Consider the following 22644-nt stretch of genomic DNA (forward strand, 5'->3'; position numbering starts at 1 on the left):
AAAAAAAAAAAAAAAGAGAGAGAGAGAGAGAGAGAGAGAGAGAGAGAGAGATGCAAGAAAATTGAAGTGTTGATAGTTGTTCAAAGTGGATGATGGTAACACTAGATTTATTACATGGTTTTCTGTACATTTATGTATGATTGCAAGTTTAAATGAAATGAAAAAAAAGGGAGAAAAATGACAAAAAGAAAAAGAGAAAGGGAAATAGAATAAGATCATTGGTTGTTAAATAGTTACTACATAGGAGTCAAAAGATACCATTAAAAATTGGTAAACCAGGGCTGAGGATGGGGCTTAGTGGAAGCGCACTTGCCTGGCATGTGTGAGGCACTGGGTTTGATTCTCATCACCACATAAAAATAAATAAAGATCTGTCAACAACTAAAAAAAAAAAATTGATAAACAAAAAATAAAAAGATTTAACAAGATAAAAAAGTAATATAATTAGAACAAAATTCAATCTTTCCTAAGTATCAAAAGGAACATTTTAAAATAGCAAAAATGATATACCAAATAAAGAACAACAAATGTCACATTATACTTCTAGTGATTACAACACACATTAGTTTGACAGAGACCAAACATAGCAGTTATATCATAAATGTGAATATGCTTCATTCAACCTGTTAAAAGAAAGACATTTTCTAATTGGCTCATAAAGACTCAAATGAGCCAAAGGTCCCTTGTATAATTCTAAAGACAATTCACAATGGACACAGACACACACGTTTATTTTAGACAATATACATTTATATATGTGTGTGTGTGTGTGTGTGTATGTATGTATGTATCCTATCTGAATTATGTTTGTCTGTGTGTACATGGAGATACATATCTTTACCCTAAAGCCAGCCTCTTACATAATGGTGAAACCCTAGAAATATTTCCACTTAGGTAAAATACAGGGCAAAGATTTCTGCTTTCTCCACTACTACTTAATAGTACATGGGAGGTATTCAACTGATACAATTAGATAAAGGAAAAGCATAAAAATTCAAAAAGTGAAACTATTTCTATTTGCACACAATGTGATAGTACACCTGAGAGACCCTAGAGAAAAAAGATAAACTCAGTTTTTTTTAAAAAAATCAATGTATAGGACATAAAGTCAACATATAAAAATCAACAGCTTTCATATGCACAAGTAATAACCAGTAACAATATATAATGAAAGAAACAAACTTCCATTTACAAAAGCAACAAAATGTTAAAATAGGAATAAAACTTAACAAGAGGGATTGAAGGTTTAGCTCAGTGATACAGCATTTGCCTAGCATGTGCAAGGCTCCAGATTTGATCCGCAGCACTACAAAGAGAATGAAAAAACTTATCAAGAAATGTTCAAAAACCTATATGAATTAAACTGCAAAATACTTTTGAAAGACAAAAAGGTAAACTTGAATAAATAGAAAAAATACAGGTATTTTTGGTTAGGATATTTTTATTTCATTAAAGTTTCATTTGTAAGTTAATACATACTTTAATGTGATCCTAATAAAATTATCAAGAAAATTTTTTTTTCCTGGAGCTAGACAAACTGAAATGATCATACAGAAAAATAAATGTACAAAGACAACTAGGAAAATGTTTTGAAAGTAGGGCTCTGAGGAGACACTGGTCACCAAGGTATGAAATCATAGTAGAAAGCTGGTGTAATGAAGAGTATTGTACCGGAGTGTGAAGACACAGATTAAAGGAAGAGTACAGAAAAATGCAACCAACAAATGAAAGTTTAGGATCTGATAAAGTTGCCATCTCAAGACACTGACAAAAATAGGCTTTCAAATAACTATTAGAAATGGACAGCCATTTGAAAAAAAGTAGAATCATTATTATTATTTTTTAGAGTAACGAGCATGAATTTATTGAAGGGATAGCAAAAGGAAAAGGGGACACTCCCAAGGGAAAGAGTAGGACCTCTCAGGAGAGGAACTGTGTGCCTCTCCTGCACTCCAGTTTTACTGGAGAGCCCAGAGAAGATTCCAGAGAATCCTGATGTGAGAAATAGAAAGTCTGGTGGTCCATGGAAAAAAGTAAACTTAAGATGGATTTCTCATATTGTACACAAGAATAAACTCCAAATAAATCAGAGATCTAGAAATGTAAAATGCAAAACTCTAAAAATGGCAAAGAAAACAAGAATGAATTTCTCCATGAAATAGATGTAGAAAGTCTTTCTGTGACTCAAAATCCAAATGAAATAAAAGGTAGACTCATTTGACTAAATTTAAAGAAAAAAAAAAAAACTTGTGTGGCAAAGAGCCACCATCCATAAACAAAAATACAAAAGACAAATTCAAAATACATTTATTACAAATAAATGGTTAATATCCCTAATATGTAAAAGTCTTTACAATGAAAGTGGAAAAAGAACAAAAGCCCAATAGAAAAGTATATGCATAGACAATTCATAAAAAGAGATTTTAAAAATCGTCCTTATATAAATAAAAACTGTTCAGCTTCACTCATGCTAAGAAAAATACAAACTAAAATTACACTGACCTACCTTTTTCACCCATCAGCACCGCTTGCACTCCCAAATACCATGCTGCATTGACAAGCACAGGCACACATTATTGGGGAATGCAAGACAGTATAGAAAGGAATTTGGCAATACATACGCATTTATCCTTTACCCAGCAATTCCATTTCTAGGAATTTTCTGTAAGAGAAAAATTCCAGTATGTGTTTTAATGTTTTACATATTTTAAAAATCAAATGGAGGGCTGGGGTTGTGGTTCAGCAGTAGAGCGCTTACCTAGCATGTATGAAGCACTGGGTTCGATCTTCAGCATCACATAAAAATATTGTGTCCACGTACAACTAAAAAATCAATATATTTTTTTTAAAAAATCAAATGGAAAAGACAGGAGACAGAAAAAAAGAAACCCAACTGTATTTCAAATAAATAGCATAACTACCCAAGGAAGGTGGGGTGTAGGAATACTAATCCAAATAACTTTTGAATATGGGCCATTTGTAAATAAGTTTTGGACTCTAAGTAGTTATATTTTGTAGAGGTATGGTTGTGCCAATTGTGAAACTAAACTGTATTTAGTTAAGTTTGAGTAAATGTGTAGATGTTGGGAAGCCAGGATTTTTACTGTGGAAGAATGGAAATATAGATATGGAAAATAAAAGAAAGAGAATGTTCTGGGGGTTGCGTAGGCTTTGGTGTATCAGTATAAACTTTTATAACTCTTGTATTTCCTCTCAAAGGCAAAGAAACATCAAATCAATGGCAGACCATACCTAAAACCTTCATCTTGCTTTTAAAGTATTTTTCTCTGCAAAAGAACCAGGTTCCTTACCAAAATGGCTGGTCCAGGGCTGGGGTAAGGAAGGGACAATATTTATATTTATATATCCCTTAAGCTGAGTAGTGAGAAAGTGTTCAAAAACATGATGAGGGACTGAGACATGCACACAGGACCAGAGACACCCATTGGCCCAGTCTGAGCAAAAGTGGGCATAAAACTAAGGATATAAAAGATTATTAACCTTGGTATGAAACAGGAATTCCTAAGTTCAGTAAATATAGAAGGGATGTCATTATTTCACCTGATATGTGTGAAGAGAGTTGTGAAATTGGAAAAATCGCCATCTTCAACCAGTCTTCAAGAATTAATGAATGTTAAATCTCGGGGTGGGAAGAGGTATAAGGAACAGAACAATCACACAAAGTGTCTCTCCATAGACTGCTTATAAGTTAAAATAATAACTTGTCAACAGAGAGATCTGCATAAAAAATTAGGAAGAGAAATAAAAGCTAAATTAAAATTTAATAGCGCAGATCTTGAAGTCAGAGAGCTGGGAGTTCTAGACCAGGCTTTGCCACTTATTATGAGTATGTGTTATTTCAAAGAAAATCTTCCTCATTTGTTGGAAATTTCTTCTTTAGCAGCAGCAATTGACATTTTATCCAACATATATCTTAATAACTGTTGAGAAAAGATTGACATCTAATTGGCACAGCAATACAGGGTCAGAATGTTAATTCCATAGGTTTTTTAAATTCTTATGGTAATCAAAATGTTTTGATTAAGTCTATTTGCCCATTCTAAGAAAATCTAGAATGGGAACTTGAGTTCAAGTTCAGAAAAATGATCACAGGGTCAAAGAGATGTTTGATGTTCCCAGGAAGTCCAAAATGCTCAGAGAAAGGAAAAGCTGATCTTGAATTTTGTGCTTAGCCTGGTTAGTTTTACTACTTCTTCTAAATAGTGACGTACTCCTTTTTGATTACCTCAGAATGTGCATCTTGTTTTAACATTGCACTTTGATGAAAAATTGATTGTGTCTCCCTGCCTATCATTCTCCCAGGCTGAAGGTTGCCTAGGTACCCAAGATCTTACAGAGTTTTACTATATTCATAGCAATTAGGCAAGCTATGCTGAGTTTAACAGCACAAACTCAAGAACTAGAGGCCTGGATTCAAGTCCCAGCTCCACTACCACCTACTATGTGACTATGGGCAAGTCACTCCTTGAAGCTTCAATTTACTGTTACTGAACCAATGTCATAGGGTGGTTATAAGCATCAAGTGAGTTAGTGCATAGTTCATTTGAGGACTGAGAATGTAGCTCTAGAGTGCTTGCCTAACATGTAAGAGGCCCCGTGTTCAATCCCTAGCACTGAAAAAAAAATTCACTTGATAAGTTAATATGCACCATACACTTAATACTAGCAGTTACAAAATTGGTTAAAAAAAAAAATCAGGTACTTCTTCCATTATTACAAAAAAAAATGGGTCTATGATTTTTATAGCTCTACACAGGTGCCCTGGGATGCTTTTAGTGCAGCTTCATTTCTCACTTCACAATATTTTTTGTAAGTCACAATTGTGTCACCTAGTATTAAAGAATTTTCACCAATACTTATAATTTATTTACCTATACAAAATTAATTTAAGTTAAAAATTAAAAGGACATACAATCTAGCATTTGCTTGCTTCTACATTATAATTTTTTATGTTTGAGAACATCTTCTATTGATTTGTTTGGAAATATTAACTTTAAAGCCTTTAAAGCACTTTTGAATGTCAGGCTGGCACATCTAGTTGGCAATATGAAATCAGCATAATACAAATATTCCATGTACCACACACCTTTTCACTTGAAGTGGTTTTAGAAACAAAACCCTACCACCAACTATTAGTCCATCTGCTTATATATGCTTTATCAATGACTATATATTTTGTGGAATCTTCCTGAAAAATAATACAAATATCCTTGACTTCTGAAGAGCTTTTTTTCTCTACAGAAATAAAAGTTATGTCCCATACTGTCCCAAGTTTCCTAAGATATTGTAACGAAGTAAACTGTTTTTTTTTTCTTTGTAGATTATACAATTTTTCCCACATTTGCCACAATTGTGGTTTTGAATAAAACAAGGTACCATCTATGATGTGAAAATTAGGTCACCCTGTTAACTCAACCAGAGTTACATAGCACTTGAAATCAAATGGCTGAGAAGACACAACACCTGAGATGTATCCAAGTGATTGGTGTACAGCAGAAAGGTGAAAACCCAGAATACTTAAATCCAACCTGAGATTAACTGAGGAGAGGTTACATTTAAGAGGGAGTCAATTTGAAGTTAAGATTAAGAATTCATTAGTTTAGGGCTACAGTTGTAGCTCAAAGGTAGAGGACTTGTTTAGCATGTGTGAGGCACTCACTGGGTTCAGTCCTCAGCACCATATAAAAAAAATAAAGGTATTCGATGGCACACGACTGTAATCCCAGCAGCTCAGAGGCTGAGGCAGGAAGATCATGAGTTCAAAGCCAGCTTCAGCAATTGTGAGGTGCTAAGCAACTCAATGAGACCCTATCTCTAAATAAAATACAAAAGAGGGCTGGGGATGTGGTTCAGTGTTGCCCCTGAATTCAATCCCCAGTATCAAAAAAAAAAAAAAAAAATTCAACTTCCAACTTGAACCAAACTCATTTTGTTTTCATGAGTCCTAGTCTAATGCATACATTAAACATAAGTATCCAGAACCTCTTCAGTTGTATACTCCAAGTGAATAATCGGAGGCTACGGTTCCACATCAAAATCAGAGAATTTCAAAGTACTCTCCATCTCTCTCACTTGTGGTCTATTTGAGCTGAAGGGCAAGGAATATGATGAAAGATAACATACTGTAAATAACACATTATTTTTCTATGCAAGTCTTAATATACATGCTGAATTGGAGAAAAGAAAAAAAAAATCTAGGCTACAGGTTAGGTCTAGTACTCAAAAATGTCATGTACACCTAGTTTGTCAAAACCTCCAAATGATGTAGCCTTACATATGCCTTATAAGGAAAAATAGATGACAGTTCAAAGTCAGTTCTGCTCTCCACCTCAAATCCTATGAGACTAGATAGTTTCAACTACCGCTGACTGCAAAACTATGTACTTACTGGGTATAACCAGTGAATTCTCATCATTCATAGCAGTTATTTCTGTAAAGACACCAATACTGAATGAGTAAATACTGAATTCACTGCGCCCAGAAAAAATACAGGGGGTAAGGTTCCTATGAGCCCCTCATGTAATTAACAGTAGATCAATACATAGCCTAGCTTTTTACATTGGTTCCATTAAGACACCTTATATATTAATTAACATTGAACTCACAGCCAACACCAGGATAACTCCTGTCTGGGGGCCATTCTGAACGGCTAAATCACCAACATAAAGCTTACAAAATGTTAACATGGCACCAGATAGATCACAAAAAGGGACGTTTGGTGTGATAGTCAAAAACAAGAAATCACCAATCTCATCCAGGAGAATGTCAGATGACTTGATTTTTGTTGCTCAACACATATCCATGAATGACTGGAAAGTAGCATAAACAGCTATTTGGGGGTTGCAAATGATTTTTGTTCAGCTAGCAAATTTGTGAATACAGAATCCTCAAGTAATTGACTGTTGTTTCTCCTAAAAGAACTCCTACAAAATCATAAAGGTCTACTTTGCAGATTTGTTGGCCGCACCCAGCAATCATGTAAACTTGCTACAACTAACACATTTCCCATAATACTTAATTCCAAACCACCATGTATAAAGCTATCTATGCAAACCCTAACCATAACACTTGTTTTGGGAACTAGTAGGGAACTTCACAGATTAAAAACTTCAGTGTCCTAAAGCTAAAGCCTGTTCCTTTAGAAGTTCAAAACTGGAAACTTTGTACTAAAAATGTTGAGAAAGATGGTAACAGTCTCTGCCTTCCTTAAAGCACTTTAGTCAATCCTTCTTAGAAGAAATTCTCAGTGAACAATCACTCCCTCCAGGGTATGCCTACAGCAAGACTGTCCACTGGGTGCCCCGGTTTTTAGCCAGAGAGTAGGAGGGTTTAGGTTTGTGTATCTTTTGTTTCAAGACTTGGCAAATTGAAAAACATTCCAGGTCAAGAAGAATCATAAGGCTTTGTCATGCATAGCTGTCACTGTCACAAACCAGGGTTTTTATTTTATTCAGAAGACCTGTTTCTAGCATGGTCATGAGGTAACCAGACATGCAACTGAGAAAGCCAACTTGCAGTAGTATGCAGAATGGGAGAGGGGTTAAAATCAAACCATTTTCAAAAATGCAAACTGCATGGGATCATTAGTTATATGCATATGTCCTGGGCCTAAGGGCAGATAATACACCCATCCTTGAAAAGAATGCTTAAAGCCAAGTCTAGCTTAACATTTAATATAAAAATTATGCTAAAGCCATGTTATCTGTACCCTCTTCTCCAACAAATAAAAAGCCACTGTTACTGTTTTGTGCCTTGTAAATAGGGGTTAGCTAATTATCTTCTAGTATAGAAATCTCAAGTGGTAAACTACCATAATTTCAAAAGTTAATGGGTCTTAATTTTTATAAATCAAATGTTAAAAACCATTTAACTATATTGGCTCAAGGATTCATATGGAATTCTCAATCCATGAAATACATTACAGTAACTGGCTTTTTTACATATAGTACATTTTTTATGAAAGAATCTTATGTAACAGGTACTCCCATTTTTGCACCATTAAGATATTACCTATTTACACATGCTCATTACCAAGATAAATAAAATAAACATAACCATGCACTGTTTAAGGAATTTTTATTAAAGCAAGAATTTTATAATCCAAATTACGTTTCCTTGCTCAGTTATCAATTCTGTTACTTAAAACAGAACTGACATCCTGAGCTATTCCACAGTAAAGAATTACAAAATTAAAGAAAGGAATGCTTTAAATTTTTGTACTTTGCTGAAAATTCTTTTTCCCAGGGTCTATAAAACATTAGTTTGTTTTTATATTTTACTATTTTTTTGTGATTTTTTAATTTTTTTTGTTGTTGCAGTCAAGTAATCTAGGACTAGCACTGTTTGCTAGACCTGGCATTTGCTCGGTACATAAGGTTCAAAGTTTCCTTTCCTTTTTTTATTTATTTTATATTTTGCAATGTTTTTTTTCCATAATATTTAAGTTTTTCGATGTTTAGATAATTTTTCTTCGGTGAAGCACGAGTTTCTTTTCGTGGTCCCTGATCAATCTGAAAATGTAATATAAAAAAATTAGGAAGAAAAATACTGGTATTTGTCAGTATCAAATAAAAAAGCCCTTGGCCAAAATTCTATAGTTTTACTGGAAAACAACCATACTCATTCCATTCCATACCATCCATAGCTACTTTTATAATATAACATTAAAATAGAAAAATTCTTACAGACACAACATGTCTCACAAAACCTGGTCCTTTAACAAAAAGCACTAGCAAACCCCAGGTCCCAGATCCTAGCTGTACACAGCTGTAAAGCTATCCTTATATCCTGGGAATAATGACAGGCAATTATGGTAAAGGTCCAAGGACAACTATTATGTCCACCACCTAATAAAGACAGCTTATAAAGTTCACAATACAAAATCTCAAAGTACTGTGATTTAAAAAATGCTAGCCATGATCAGGGTTAACAGGTGAACATTCCATTAATTCTTTATATATTTTTAAAAACTAGGAACACATAAATTACTTGGAATTGCATTTTTTTTTTGCTATGTATGCTTCAAAACATCCTCAGCAAACTATTATAGAAGATGAAGGAAGCCGGGCATGCTGGCACATGCCTGTAATTACAGTGGCTCGGGACGCTAAGACAGGAGAATTCTGAGTTCAAAGCCAGTTTCAGCAATGGTGAGGTGCTAACCAACTCAGTGAGAGACGCTCTCTCTATATGACTGGAGATGTGGCTCAGTGGTCAAGTATCCAGAGTTCAATTCCTGATACAAAAAAAAAAAAAAAAAAGACCACAAAAGAGTAAACTCACTTTAAACTGTTGGAACACCAGTGGCACTGTTAACTGCTTTCTGGGCAGCCTCTTTAGCTTGGTGGGCTTGTAGTACAGCTACAGCTTCATCAACCTAATGAAAGAGCCAAAACAAAATGGTTCAGGAAAGGAGTCAAATGAAAATAAAAATTCTAAAAGACAAACTTATCCTCAGATGAAAATTGGAAAGAACTGATATAAGCAGCAGTCGTTAAGGATGCTGGAGCTAAACTGAATGCCATCTACTAGTGGTGTGAACACTGAGCCCAACATTCAACTTCTCTTCTTATTTCCCTATTTACAAAACAAGGATAGATAACTAGTACCAGGGTGGCCGTCACTATTGTAAGGATTTAGAATACTTATAAAGCTCCTATGTCAGTGCATAGCTTGAACAAAGCACTATGTAAATGTTCCATAGAAATAAGTTCCTATAAAAAGCCCTGAAAGATAAGAGGTAATAAGACATATGATAAATTACCTTAGAACGGAGAGACTCTGGAGACTCAAGCATATGAAGAAGTTCTGAATTATCAATCTCCAATAACATGCCAGTGATTTTACCAGCAAGAGTAGGGTGCATGGCTTGAATAAGAGGAAACAGCCGTTCACCTAGGAACGAAAACATTCAAAAGCTCCCTTCAATCAAAAAATTTAAAGACCCCATGTTAAACTGTTGTTTAGGAATTTTATTTTTGTATATAGTGTATTATGCTAACCCACAACCCATCATTTCATTCTTTCACCAGGAAGAACAAGATCGACCACAAAGCACAAAGCAGTAATTCTTCTTGGTATCAGTCTGTCAAGTGATGTTACTTATCCAGCTGTTAAATCTGTGCCCAAAATAAGTCAAAAGTTGTCTTCATATTAGGTTCAAATTCCTTCCAAAAATGGGAGTGGGTGGGATCCAAGTTAATTCCCTGTTACCTTATCCATTATCAACAACATATCTGCCCTAGGCATTTCTGAGTTCAGAGTGTCTAAGTGAACTTTTAACTTTTCTAGCCTTTGTTACCGACAAGGTGGGTCAAAGATACTTACCCAACATTTGCTTTTGCTCTTGAGGGGGGGCAGATGCCAACATGGAAGCAGTCAAAGGTTCCTGACCTTGTACATGAACAGCAGGCTAGACATAAAATAGGATAAGACATAAAATAGGAAAACTTCTAAGCACAGTAACAGTAGCACATACAAACAGTCACCAAGAGGTAATCACTGCAGTGATACAGACTGCCATTTAAACATAATTGAGAAAAACTGAATGAGAACGTATAAACTGTGGAACGTATAAAAATTAGAAATATAGGCTAAGATAGCTAGTAACATGTACAAGCTCAGATATGCACTCTCAAATTTAATAAAACCCCATCTTTTATACTTAGTATTTCTTGGATTCGTTCATTCTGTTAACTTGTTTGATCCCATGGTTAGAAGATCAAATCCAAAATCAGTGTTAACTCAAATTTCCTTTACTTCTTCCTTAACAACTATGCCAACGAAATTCTTAAACCACACAAGTAATTCAGGATGAGGATTCCGGGTACTTGTCTAATTTCTCAGTAGAAGACACAACATTTTTCATTCAATCATTAATTAATAATTAGCAAGATGTTCCAGATAGCTAAGTTTGCATATATCATACTGTTGCCTCCACATTTTTACTTTGATCAAGGACTGTCAATTTAATAAAAGAATTATTAAAATCCACACCTGTTGCATGGTAACTTGTGGCTGTGCATTAAGATGTTGCTGAGGATTGCGGACTCCCGCAGCATATTTATACTGTGGAACGGTGCGGACAGCAGGGGTAGCTGCAGCAGCAGCAGCTGCAGGACGTGGACCCATTGTCTGTGTTGATGTGTTAGCTTTAAAAAAAAAAAAATTATTCCCCCTATTTTTTTTACCATGTTATTTCAAATTAGAGAGCAATTCTTTACAGAAAGGGTTAAGACTCACCAACACGCTGTGTTGACATGACTCGTGGAACTTGTGAAGAAGCTGGTCTCATAGTACTAAATGGTGGTCTAGGAGCGGCTGGGCGGATAGCACCGGGCATATTTTGGAATGCTGCATTTAAAGATACGAACATATATTAACTGGGAAACCTCACTGAATGAATGGGTTATGCTGCTTTAGAGTTAAGTTTGCACAAAAGGCTGAAAGTGTTCCATTTTTTAAAAGCTGAGTTTCAAAATTGTTTTCCTAGACTTTTTAGATTAGTGTAAATTATAACACTAATTCATACAATGACAAGTACTTATTAATCTAAGACATGAAAACATTTTACCTTGATTCCACAGAGGAAAACTTAAAGGACAGGACCCTGATGCTTAGATTAGATGACTACCTAACCAAATAAAAGATTTGTTCCCAAAATATTCATAAAGGAAAACAGTAGACATTACTGTCTCACTAAGACAGGAATGATACAACATTAAAAAAAAAAAAAAAAAAACTATAACATCAAAAAACGAACACCTGTAACCATAAGTTATGAACAGCAATAATATACCATGGAAACAGAAGGCTAATTTGATTTGCTTCATGTATATTTTTAATCAAATTCCCAATCTTAATTAAAAGGCTTACGATGAGGTCTGGCACCCTGAGCAGTCCAGCGAGGACTTGGTCTTAGTTGAGCAATTTGGCTAGGAGGATAGTATGCAGCACGGTTCTGAGTCTGCAAAAACAAGCAAATAAATGTATATATTAATTTTATGAAAAAAAAAATGCAACTAGTTATCTGTTTTCAAACACACAGCCCTCACACTCTATTAGCGTTTTTCCAATTCAATCATAATCCACAGTAGGTTTTATTATTTTGGAAGACACAAAACATATTAAGCAATGATCAAACATGAAAACCTACCTGTGGGATAGCTGCCATGAAGTAACCTGAAGGAGGTGCTGGCTGGTAGGGGTTGATTACAGGGTTGGGCACAGCTCGTACACTTGCCATTCTCTGCATATACTGGTTAGTGAGGTGAGCCTGGCGCTCTTCTTTGCGCTGAGCTAAAGCTACATACAGTGGCTTGGTGGCCACAATTCTACCATTCATTTCTGTAACTGCTTTTGTGGCTTCTTCTGGGGAGGAGAAACATACAAAACCAAACCCTTTGCTGCGACCACCCTCCATCATAACCTATTAAGAAATAAATAAAAAATAAAGTTAATGTAATGGTAGAATGAAGTAGAAAAAAGTACTACCAATTAAGAATCAATTTTAATCAATGAATCATGTATCTAAATTCTGTTAAGGCTGTAATCCTATTAATCCCTTGAGTTTATTAATTAATTCTTCCTCAATATCCAAATACTACACATATACATTTTCCTAGCCAAGCAAGAAAACTGGAAGAAATAAAGAGAGGCACAGCAGTAACTTTTTGAGATTTCAGATGTTTAATATTAATTCCAAGATTATTTATTGAATAGTAGTGATAATGTGAGAGAAAATACTTACAAAATAAAACAAAGGACTAACAAAATGTTCTCTTAAAAAATACATCTAACCTAATATAGAATAATGCAAAGGCAAAACTAGTGAACACATAAAAGCACACCTCATTAAATAAAAAAAACAATGTGAGAAGATGAGATCCCACTTTCTACTCAATTGAAAATTCTGTCAAGAAACAAGACCAATGCAAATTTGTTTAGCCTTTTTGGCATAAATTGGCTGTCTCAATTTTAAATATTCTTGCCATATAAATACCAATTCCAACTCTATAAACTTAGATGTAAGAATGTTCATTAGAGCAATGGTTCTAATAATAGAAACATGAAAAACCACCTACATGTTTATCCAAACAAGTAACAATAAAATATACAGATTTTCCATACTGTTCAGACTTTATATATATATATATATATATATATATATCTATAAACAGTTTTTAGAAAAAGTCATACTACACGATTTGTCTTTTCATATAATGATAGGTGTTGATTTGTATTTAAGGTATTTTTTTCACCTTTATTGCTAAAAGCCAGGTACGGAATTTCCAACATGGAAATCATAAGAGATTCTTTTGCAAACTGAATATGGGGAATAGAGGGCTTTTCTTTCTTATTTTACCCTTTTATTCTGCTTGGTTAAAACTTTTTTTTCTAGTAAGCATTAACAAATGATCTCCTGTTCCAGAATAAATTCTTACAACCTTTCACCTCCCTGCAAAGTGAGAGTATAATCCACAAAGGACTTAAAACATGCATGCTTTATATAAATCAAAAGAAACTGATACACAATATTCAATTTAAATTTAAACTTTCAGGAACCATACTAAGGATAGACACTCAGGAATATATTCTATCATATTCAGAGTATTACCAGAAAAGCACAGGCTGAACCATAAAAACATGGCACATGCATTTTTTATTTGTATGCATCCACTTCACCTCTTAAAAAATAAAATAAAATCACTTTGTCAATGGGGTTGTGGGGAAAAACTGAGTAAGAAAGACTGCCATGGGGTGAGTAAAAATTACATACACAAAAAAACTTTGCATAGATAGAGCAGTTCTTGGACACTGAACTTGACACAGGGGATAAAATAATTTCAAGACCCCAGAGATCCCTAAGTCTCTCATGTTCCAGGCACTTGGTATTCTTTACTTCTAAGAAAACAAATACTTCCTACTCTGACTCTAGCTTCTACTTTGGGGAATATTTTATCCAACTATAAGTTAAAAACTGTAATAGAAAATAGATAAAAACATGTAGAAGTGAAAGTTTTAAATGAAAATTTCAGAGTTTGAACTAGACTACTACTATTGTTTCATAATCTCTAATTTCAGGTAAAAGGAAATATGATCGCTATCTTCACTGCTTGGGGTTTGACTACTCAGACTAACTCATGTGAATGAAAATATCAGAACAGTAAAAAACATAACTTTCACCTTTGCACTAGTGATTGTACCAAATGGAGAAAACTCCTTCCGGAGACGTTCATCATCAATACCATCATCAAGGTTTTTCACATAAAGGTTAACACCCTAAAAAGAAGGGGGCAAAAGAAAAACTTAAGAAAAATTTTAAAAACCCACCACAATGGTACCTAAGCACACCTCCTATTCCTTTATCCCATTTCTTCTTTCCCCTCTCAAACCCTCAGTTACCTGGAAGTAACTGAAATGAACGTAAAATAGGTTTCCTCGTCCCTGTCTTATTTTGCTTGTTCAATTAAAAATGAACCTGGTATCTGGTGATCCTATCTTGCTTCATCTGTTCAAATTTGCGCTTTAGTTCCGTCTGCCGTTCCACTTTTTTCTGAGCTCGACCAACATAAATTTGTTTTCCGTTGAGCTCCTTTCCATTCATTTCATCCACAGCCTTACAGGAATCATAAACATTTAAGTTAATAATTTGTAATATAAAAGCTCATTCTTAACAAGTAGAATTTGTTAGATTACTAAGTTAAAGACAACCCATCCCCAATCTTGAGGTTTGAGGACAATATAGGTTCCCAATTTATATTCTTGAACTCATGCATATATGCAAACCGAGTACAAGAATATGAAAATAGCCATTGGTACATGCACATAAACTTCAAAAAATTAACTCTATACACCCCCCCTTACTATAAGGGTACAGGAAGACCACACTACATTTAATTATTATATTTAAGTCTTACTTTCTGTGCATCTTCATGCCTTTCAAAGCTTACAAATCCAAATCCTTTGGATTTTCCACTTTCATCAGTCATTACTTTCACACTTAAGGCAGGTCCTAAAAAATTTTTTTAATAATTCAAAGATATTCCACACAAAATGTTCATATATCTCACATCGCAACAGACAAAAACAATGGCATGGGGGAAAAGGGGATAAAATAATTTCAAGACCCCAGAGATCCCTAAGTCTCCCATGTTCCAGGCACTTGGTGTTCTTTACTTCTAAAAAACCAAATACTTCCTACTCTGACTCTAGCTTCTACTTTGGGGAATATTTTATCCAACTATAAGTTAAAAACTGTAATAGAGTTTCTGGTTTTAGCTAATAATTTTACATTTCAGAATTAAGAACTAGGAACTCCTGACCCATCTGCTTTTCAATAGGGAGTGGAAGGAGAGAACACAAGGCTGGACCCTCTGGTAAAAAATAACAATTATCTGGAGGAAGAGTCATATCGCTAAAGACACATGCTTCTTTCCTCACCTTTTTCAAGTGGAAAATATTTAAGTGAGATGGGTGGTTATCTCAGTCAAGTAGGGGAAGAAAAAGGTTAAAAATTACATTAGATTAGAGAATCTAGAAGATATACAGGCACAGGTAGACTCTTTCCTTTAATGTACCTCTATTATGTAAAACAAAATATCCGAATAGTTACATACTGGTAGTCAACTTCCAAGCACGAATCTTTTGGGATAAGTGATAAAACACAATAATCCAACTGTAGGAATAACTTCTAATTTTTAAAGATTTAGATACAGGACATGAAATATACAAAAGGATTTGGACTAAAGAAGACTTAGGGTAATATATGAATCATGACATCAGTTATCTTCTATATCTTACATGACTTATCTTTGTGCAGAATAACTGTTTGCTTAAAGGAGGGTTCAATATGGCATGCTAATCTGGCAACAAAAAGTTATCAATTTCCTAATTACTTGAAGTACCACCTCTAAGTTCAACAGGAGGAAAGCAAAGACTGAGGCCAAGTAAATTATCTGCAAATGTACAATAAAAATATTCATTTTCTGATCTGTTAACTCCATTAACCCAAAGTAAGGCTGATTAGTAAGTTTGATGAAGTTTGAAAAGCAAGGAAAAATATTTTACCATCTCATTTATGCAGATGGCCACCTTTGGCTTCATCTTTGAATGGGATTATTTTTAAATTGCTCAAACATGATGATATTGCAACTGGCCCAATAGCCTAACTAGACACCTGTTAACTAGCCACTGAATTCCATTATAAACTGGCTGCATCAAATACTTGCCTCTGATGAGATGGGACCCTATTAGGGCCTAAATTCCAGCATCTTAATGGTACAAAGCCTTTAAAAAACTAATTTTTCAGTCACACCTTACTGTGCTAATCTAATGCTATCAACCTTTAACCTAAACTGTATAGAATTCTACTTATGATACTTTATAGTATAATGATCTGCAGCTTAATCTAAGTATCTATTAGTATTTTCAAGTATTTGGTCTCATCTCATTTACTTTTTAGTATCCAGTATCAGTCAACATTAAATGTTGAGCAATTACTCAGAACTCCAAGTGTAAAAATTTAATTCAGACACATTACCAAACTTGCCAAAGAGATCCTTAAGGCGCTCATCATCCATGTCTTCTCCAAAATTCTTGATGTAAACATTGGTGAACTCTTTTGCCCTAGCTCCAAGTTCTGCTTCTCGTTCTTTACGAGATTTAAATCGTCCAACAAATCTAAAATATGTAAGGACTATGACATTAGGTTCTGTTAATTAAGTCTGATGGTTGACTTCAAATTTGTTATTGAGAATTTTCATAAAAAATCACATTACACATATAAATAGGAACTTAAGACATTAAAACATGAAATACATAAAAAAGAAACTTTTAACTACAACCACAATACAGGAATGTTTCTCTTAACACACACTTCTGTTCTCTCTGGCTAATCCAGGTCTAAAGGGATCACTCCTATCAATACAAGTAATTGTGTGTGACCATGTCAATGAAGAGACCTAAATAAAAGCTTTCATGATCGCTATTTTAAAGTGTCTCTTGTACTTTATTTGCCATATCCTAAAACATAAATTTAAGCTTCCTAATTCTGTACTTGTATTTCTAGAATGCAAATGACTGACATAACTGAAGTGTATTACCAACAGAATGCTTTTAAAAACAGTTTTCCCAACATAAAAACAGTAATGTTATGAAATACTGTAATACATAGCAAAGTACAGAGGGGAAAAAGCTATAATTCCATTCAAATTGTGTCTTTTTGCCCTCTGTTCAAAAATATTCATTTATGGAAATGAGAGTTCTCTTTTATCCTCTTCAAAAATAAGTTGGACCTTCTCCATGCTCTTGGTTTCATAAATGTTCACTGTAAACATTGCCAATTTCTGCTCTTGCAACTTTATATTTGTTCCTAGGACAGAGTCATAGGAATCATAGTTCAAACGGAATATAAATTATCTTTTTTTGGTACTAGGGATTGAATCCAATGGTGCTCCATGGCTGAGTTACATACCCTAACTTTTTTCTTTTTAATTATGGGAGACAAGGTCTCACTAAGCTGCTTAGGGCATCACTAAATTGCTGAGGGTGGCCTTGAACTTGTATCCCATTGCCTCAAGCTTCTGGAGTCACTGAAACTTTACAGGCATGGTTTCCCATGCCCAACCTATAAGTGAATTTATAATTCTACATAGTGAAACACTATTTTCCATAAGTTACATTATTATATACTCAAAATCAGTCTTTATATCTGGATCTTGTCAGTGATGAATGTGCCTTTAATTTTTTCCCCTGAATTTATGATAACAAGCATTTCAATTGTAGGTATAAGGTGAGTAACCTTTATTTGAAATTCTTAGGACCATAAGTGGTTTCATTTAGCATTGGAGATTGAACCCAGGAATGCTTTGCCACTTAAATACATACCACCTTTTTAAGGGAAAAAAAAAATTAAGACATGGTCTAAGTTGTTTAGGGCCTTACTAAATTGATAACCCTGGCCTTGAACTTGGAATCTTTCTGCCTCAAGCCAATTTCTGGGATTAGAGGAATGTGCCATCATTCCCGATGCAGAAGTTGTCTTAAAATCTGGAATATCTTATGGACTTCACTAGTTAAGCAACCCCTAAAATGAATGAAATATGTCAAAATTGGATTTGTTGTCATGTTGGTGGAGAGTGTTTCAGATTTCAGAGATTTCTGAGTTAGGGATGCTCAACCTATACAAATGATGCTGAATATCTCTCATTTGCCCAGATGATTAAAAGAAGTAAATGGTATTTAAGATAAATAGCCTTGTAGTTTTAATCAGTGCCATTACAGTTTGCAACCTTTAATCAATATTTCAAGAAAGATTAATCACAAATCAGACTTAACTCTGCTTCATTTATAATTTGATCATAAATAGCGGCAGTCCCAGCAACATGGTCATACAGAATGGGCTGAGTGTAGACTACCCAGTGTATAGGTCAGCCCATCTGTCAATAACATTGTGTAAAATTAAATTATTTTAGCCACAGTTTCCTCAAATATAAAACGGACTAATTTAATTAGTATCAGAGGAAAGTATGCCTGGATTTTGAATTTTTCAAAAATACATTTATTTTGGAAAAGCTTTATATCCCCCCCATTTATCTTCTGTTTCTTTTTGGTTTAAAGGTTGACCAATTACATTAAATCCACCATTATTTGTATGTTACACTGAATGTGGAGAAAATACAATTATAAAACCTATGAAATATGGTTTATTAATTTCTACCATTTCTTTATTAAAAGCACAAACATGCTAACTTTTAAAATGGACCTGGAACCATTAAAAGCATATTGAAAATACTTACACTTTGCGATCATTTAGAAGCATTCCATTCATTTTTTCAATAGCTCTTTCGGCTGCTTCCTGTGTCTCAAAATGTACAAATCCATAGCCCTTGGAACCATTTTCATCACAAACCACCTAGGGAAAAAAATGCATAGCCACTTCTCATTATTTGCTATTGATTTAACATTTTTCCAGTGTGCAGAGATAATTTGTTAGTGACTAACCCCAGATATTTTGGAAATAAAGACAGCCATTAACAGCACAGTTGCTATTTTAAGGACTAAACTAAGGAAGCTAAACACTGTGAATGTTTACCTGTCACATTTTTGCTTACCTTACATGAAAGGATGTTACCAAAAGCAGAAAATGTATCATACAGTGCTTTATTATCAATGGATTTGTCCAAATTTTTAATGAATATGTTGCCTACTCCACTTTTGCGAAGCGATGGATCGCGCTGAGACCACATGATGCGTACTGGCTTGCCCTTTATAACATCAAAATTCATGGTGTCCAAAGCACGCTCCGCTGTAAGAAAAAAAATTTCTGAGTGAATATTACTGTAAAAACTTTGGCCTTGTAAGTTTTTTATTACTGTAAAAACTTCAAGATGGTTGGACTTTTCAAGTACTATACCCTAGTCTAGCTATACATTGTATTATGCAAAAAGAAAAATAATCAGAAGCCTCAGACTTCACATATGAAAGGATGGCATATTGATAATGTATATGTGAAACAATCTTCCCTCAAATGCCATTAAGTTTAAAAGCACCTTTTTGTTCCTAGGCATCATAAAACAGAGATTCCTTCTCATACAATCTGTTAAAAGCAACACAAAAGACTAGGCAATTGTACATTATCAATAGGCTGAAAACAGTTTCTGGACTTAAGCACTCCTTCCTATTTGTCAAAACTGGTCATTCCATTGCTCATCACTGCCAACAGTTCACTCAAAAAACAAAAATTGGTTCCTGAATTTGGATTTTCATAACACAACTACCTATTACCATGGAAAGAAATGTAAAGCTACAGTAAGATCTGAATATATGTCTAATGTTTGGACATACTGATTGCATAATAATCTCAGAATTTTTGAATATCTGATCTACAATAGATACAACCACTTTTAACACTTTCTTGACACACAAAATTAACTTTATCTTAGACCTCTGGTTTATTTAACAAGTGACAATTTACTAAAGTTTTTCTGTAGAGTGCTAGAAAATTTGAAAATCTATCATACAATTAATTTTGGAATCTGTGAAAGCTTGAATTATGTGCACTTCTACCTATTTAAGAAACACTAAAAACTAAATAGAAAAACATAACTTAAGTAAAAAGACTAATCTCTATAAAAATAGTCCATTTGAAGCATTGAAACAACTTGACAAATTCCATGCTAACGTTAACTGTAAAGTTATTGATGGGACAAAATTTCCAGCAACTTTCTATAAAAGTTCCAGCTTCTAGAATATCCTGATAATCAGCTGTCAGCTCATTATCAATTGACCACACCTACTCAGCTCCCCCAGTTTTTTTTTTTTTTTTTTAGCTGACTGTGCTTGTGCGTCTTTTGAATGAGTCACCTCTTCCTGTTAAATGGAATACTGGTCACTTTCTGAGGCTATTCCATCAATGCAGCAATATTTCTTTTTTTTAAAGGAAATAGAAAAACTACTTGGAAAGATGGCAAATTGTACATATACAAATCCCAAGAAATAAAAAAAATAGATTTTCGGGATTTAAAAGTGTGACACTTAAAAAAAAACCAAACTTTCAAGTTACCATGTTTCTAGAACTCATCTATTTATTTATTTTTTTAACAAGTTTTTAATGTTGTGATTACTTGCTGCAAAAGGTTATCTTCCCTAATCTTATATCCAGTGATATATACTACTCAGACTTCAGAACTGTTATGAAGTGATACTTGAAGTGACTGTCTGCAGAGCAAAAGGGCAGGAAAACTGCAGTGCAGTTTTACAACTTCTGGTTCCTTGTCACTCAATATTCCACCTTACCCAAAATCTCGGTATAAACGCTAATCTCAGTATAAACGCTATCTATTGAAAAACTCATTAACAACTAATTGAACTTAAGTTTATTTCTATAAACGAAAATAAATATGGAGGGGGCATAATTGGGTCAGATAAGTGAAGCTGTCTTCTGAAAAGTCAACTGAACCACATACAAAACTCTTGGTCAGACCCTACCTTTATCAAAATTTGTTAACTCTTTTTAACTTTAAAATAAAAATACAAAACCATTTCCATCTATTCTGTATCCAATCGTTTCAAGATTCACGACACTCTGGATCATTTTAAAAATAAAAAGAAACTTGAACTATTTGAGTTAATGGTCAGTCCCCCATATTACACTAATGAGTGCCATTTACAGCCAAAACTAGCTAATATATCTAAAGAAAAACCTCCTTAAAACCACAGGAGCTATTTCAGGAAAATGAAAAAAAAAAATCACGTACATATATGCACTGAGCACATTACCAGTACTATAAACTAAGGACCAATTTGATAAAACTGACCTAAATTGTCTGGGAAACTGTCATTTAAAAGATTTTCTTCCATATCCCCTCCTCCCACCACTCTACATTTAGTGCAAGAAAAATGCTTGTCTAGGGGAAAACCCCAAATTCATGTCCCACTGGTCATTTGCGTTTCATCAGTCACTAATGCCTTTAAAAAAAAAAACCAAACCTGAGGACCACCACCACACATTACCGTATTAACTTTATTCTAAGGCCTTGTGGTCGTCCCCTACCAATCCTAGCTATTGGACCAGTAGCAGAACAGGCCTCGGGCCTGTGAGGTTACAGGGTTCAACACGTGGTATTTTTCGAGCACTGAATTGCACTTCCTTCAGAGACCCGGGCGCCGGCCAGAGCCCTGGGTGGTGTCAGCGCCTACACCTACTCCCCCAGAAAGGTGCTCAGCGACCTGCACCCCAGAATCCCGCGGTTACTGGCGGGAGCGCAGTAGAAGAAGCGTATTTCTCCCACCCCGCTGGCGCGTCATCACCCTAAAGTTTGAGAGCGGCTGAAGACGAGAAAATGGTCGCAAAGGAGGAAGTGGCCGGGCATGCAAGGGGCGTGCGGCTGCCGGCTGCGTGGGTGCCCCCGGGCAGAGTAACGTGGCTCCGGGAGACACAGTCAGGGGTGCCCGCGCCCGAGCGTCTCCCCTCCGGTCCTCGGGGGCTGACATGCCTTCCAGCTCCCCTCCCCGAGCNCCCGAGGGAGGTTGGGCACCAGAGGGCGGGTGTGATCCCCTGCAGGCCCAGTTTCCGAAACGTGCGTGGAGGGAGCCGGGGTGGCTGTCCCTTTCTCCTACCCGGACCGCACTACGAGTCCCAGCGGGCAGCGCCGCCGCGCGCGTCGGCAGCAGAAGCGATGCCTGCTGGGAGCTGGAGTTCCCAACGGCCGCGACGCTCGCTGACCCCAACTGGCCACGGGTGCGGGCCGCCGGCTCGGGGACCCCAACCGTCCGGGGCGCTGGACCCTTGTCGTCGCCCGGCGGCACGCCCTAGAGGAGGGGGAGGGGGTTCCTCGTCTTTCTTGTCCTCTGGTCTCGGACCCCAGTTCTCCGACTGCCCACTGGATGCTGTTTGTTCAAAGAGTGGTTTTAATTTGGGAAAATTGCGTTGGGAGACGTTGGTCGCTTATTACCTTAAGGTGCTCTGTTGAAATCATTGAGTCGTGCTATTTTTGCCAGACATTTCTGTGCAGTGGAAAATAGGAATCGAGAAGACTGTTTTTCCTTAAAATTATGAGTGTCTCACAATCACTTGTATAGGCACCAAAGCCCTGCAACCAGACATAATTAGGAATAACCCAA

At 35.4% G+C, this 22644-nt stretch overlaps 1 protein-coding gene across 2 annotated transcripts; it reads right to left on the reverse strand.

Annotated features, from left to right (window-relative positions):
* Window positions 1–8080: 8080 nt before the first annotated feature.
* On the reverse strand, window positions 8081–19349 carry Pabpc1 (poly(A) binding protein cytoplasmic 1). Of its 2 annotated transcripts, none has more exons than XM_048801928.1 (14): window positions 19134–19349; window positions 18819–18934; window positions 16571–16701; window positions 14940–15034; window positions 14501–14638; window positions 14206–14301; window positions 12176–12448; window positions 11896–11986; window positions 11263–11373; window positions 11017–11171; window positions 10348–10432; window positions 9785–9915; window positions 9304–9397; window positions 8081–8531 (listed from the first exon to the last, which is right to left on the reverse strand). In XM_048801928.1, exons 1-13 carry the CDS (start codon window positions 19305–19307, stop codon window positions 9305–9307), a joined length of 1689 nt encoding a protein of 562 aa, XP_048657885.1. In that variant the 5' UTR covers window positions 19308–19349; the 3' UTR covers window positions 8081–8531; window position 9304. The 2 variants fall into 2 exon arrangements, with proteins under 2 accessions (XP_048657885.1, XP_015341830.1); XM_015486344.2 differs by having other exon boundaries at window positions 16562–16701; window positions 19230–19324.
* Window positions 19350–22644: the final 3295 nt, after the last annotated feature.

Source organism: Marmota marmota, unplaced genomic scaffold, assembly GCF_001458135.2.
Source record: "Marmota marmota marmota unplaced genomic scaffold, marMar, whole genome shotgun sequence".
NCBI lineage: Eukaryota > Metazoa > Chordata > Mammalia > Rodentia > Sciuridae > Marmota > Marmota marmota.

What these genes read in the sequence shown, in the direction of transcription:
- Pabpc1 (XM_048801928.1), bottom strand. Translation starts at nt 19,307, where the DNA reads ATGAATTTTGATGTTATAAAGGGCAAGCCAGTACGCATCATGTGGTCT. An exon ending in ATAGGATCACCAGATACCAG is followed by an intron (nt 14,302 to 14,500) that starts GTTCATTTTTAA and finishes CCTTCTTTTTAG; the next exon opens with GGTGTTAACCTTTATGTGAA. An exon ending in CACAAGTTACCATGCAACAG is followed by an intron (nt 10,433 to 11,016) that starts GTGTGGATTTTA and finishes TTTTATGTCTAG; the next exon opens with CCTGCTGTTCATGTACAAGG.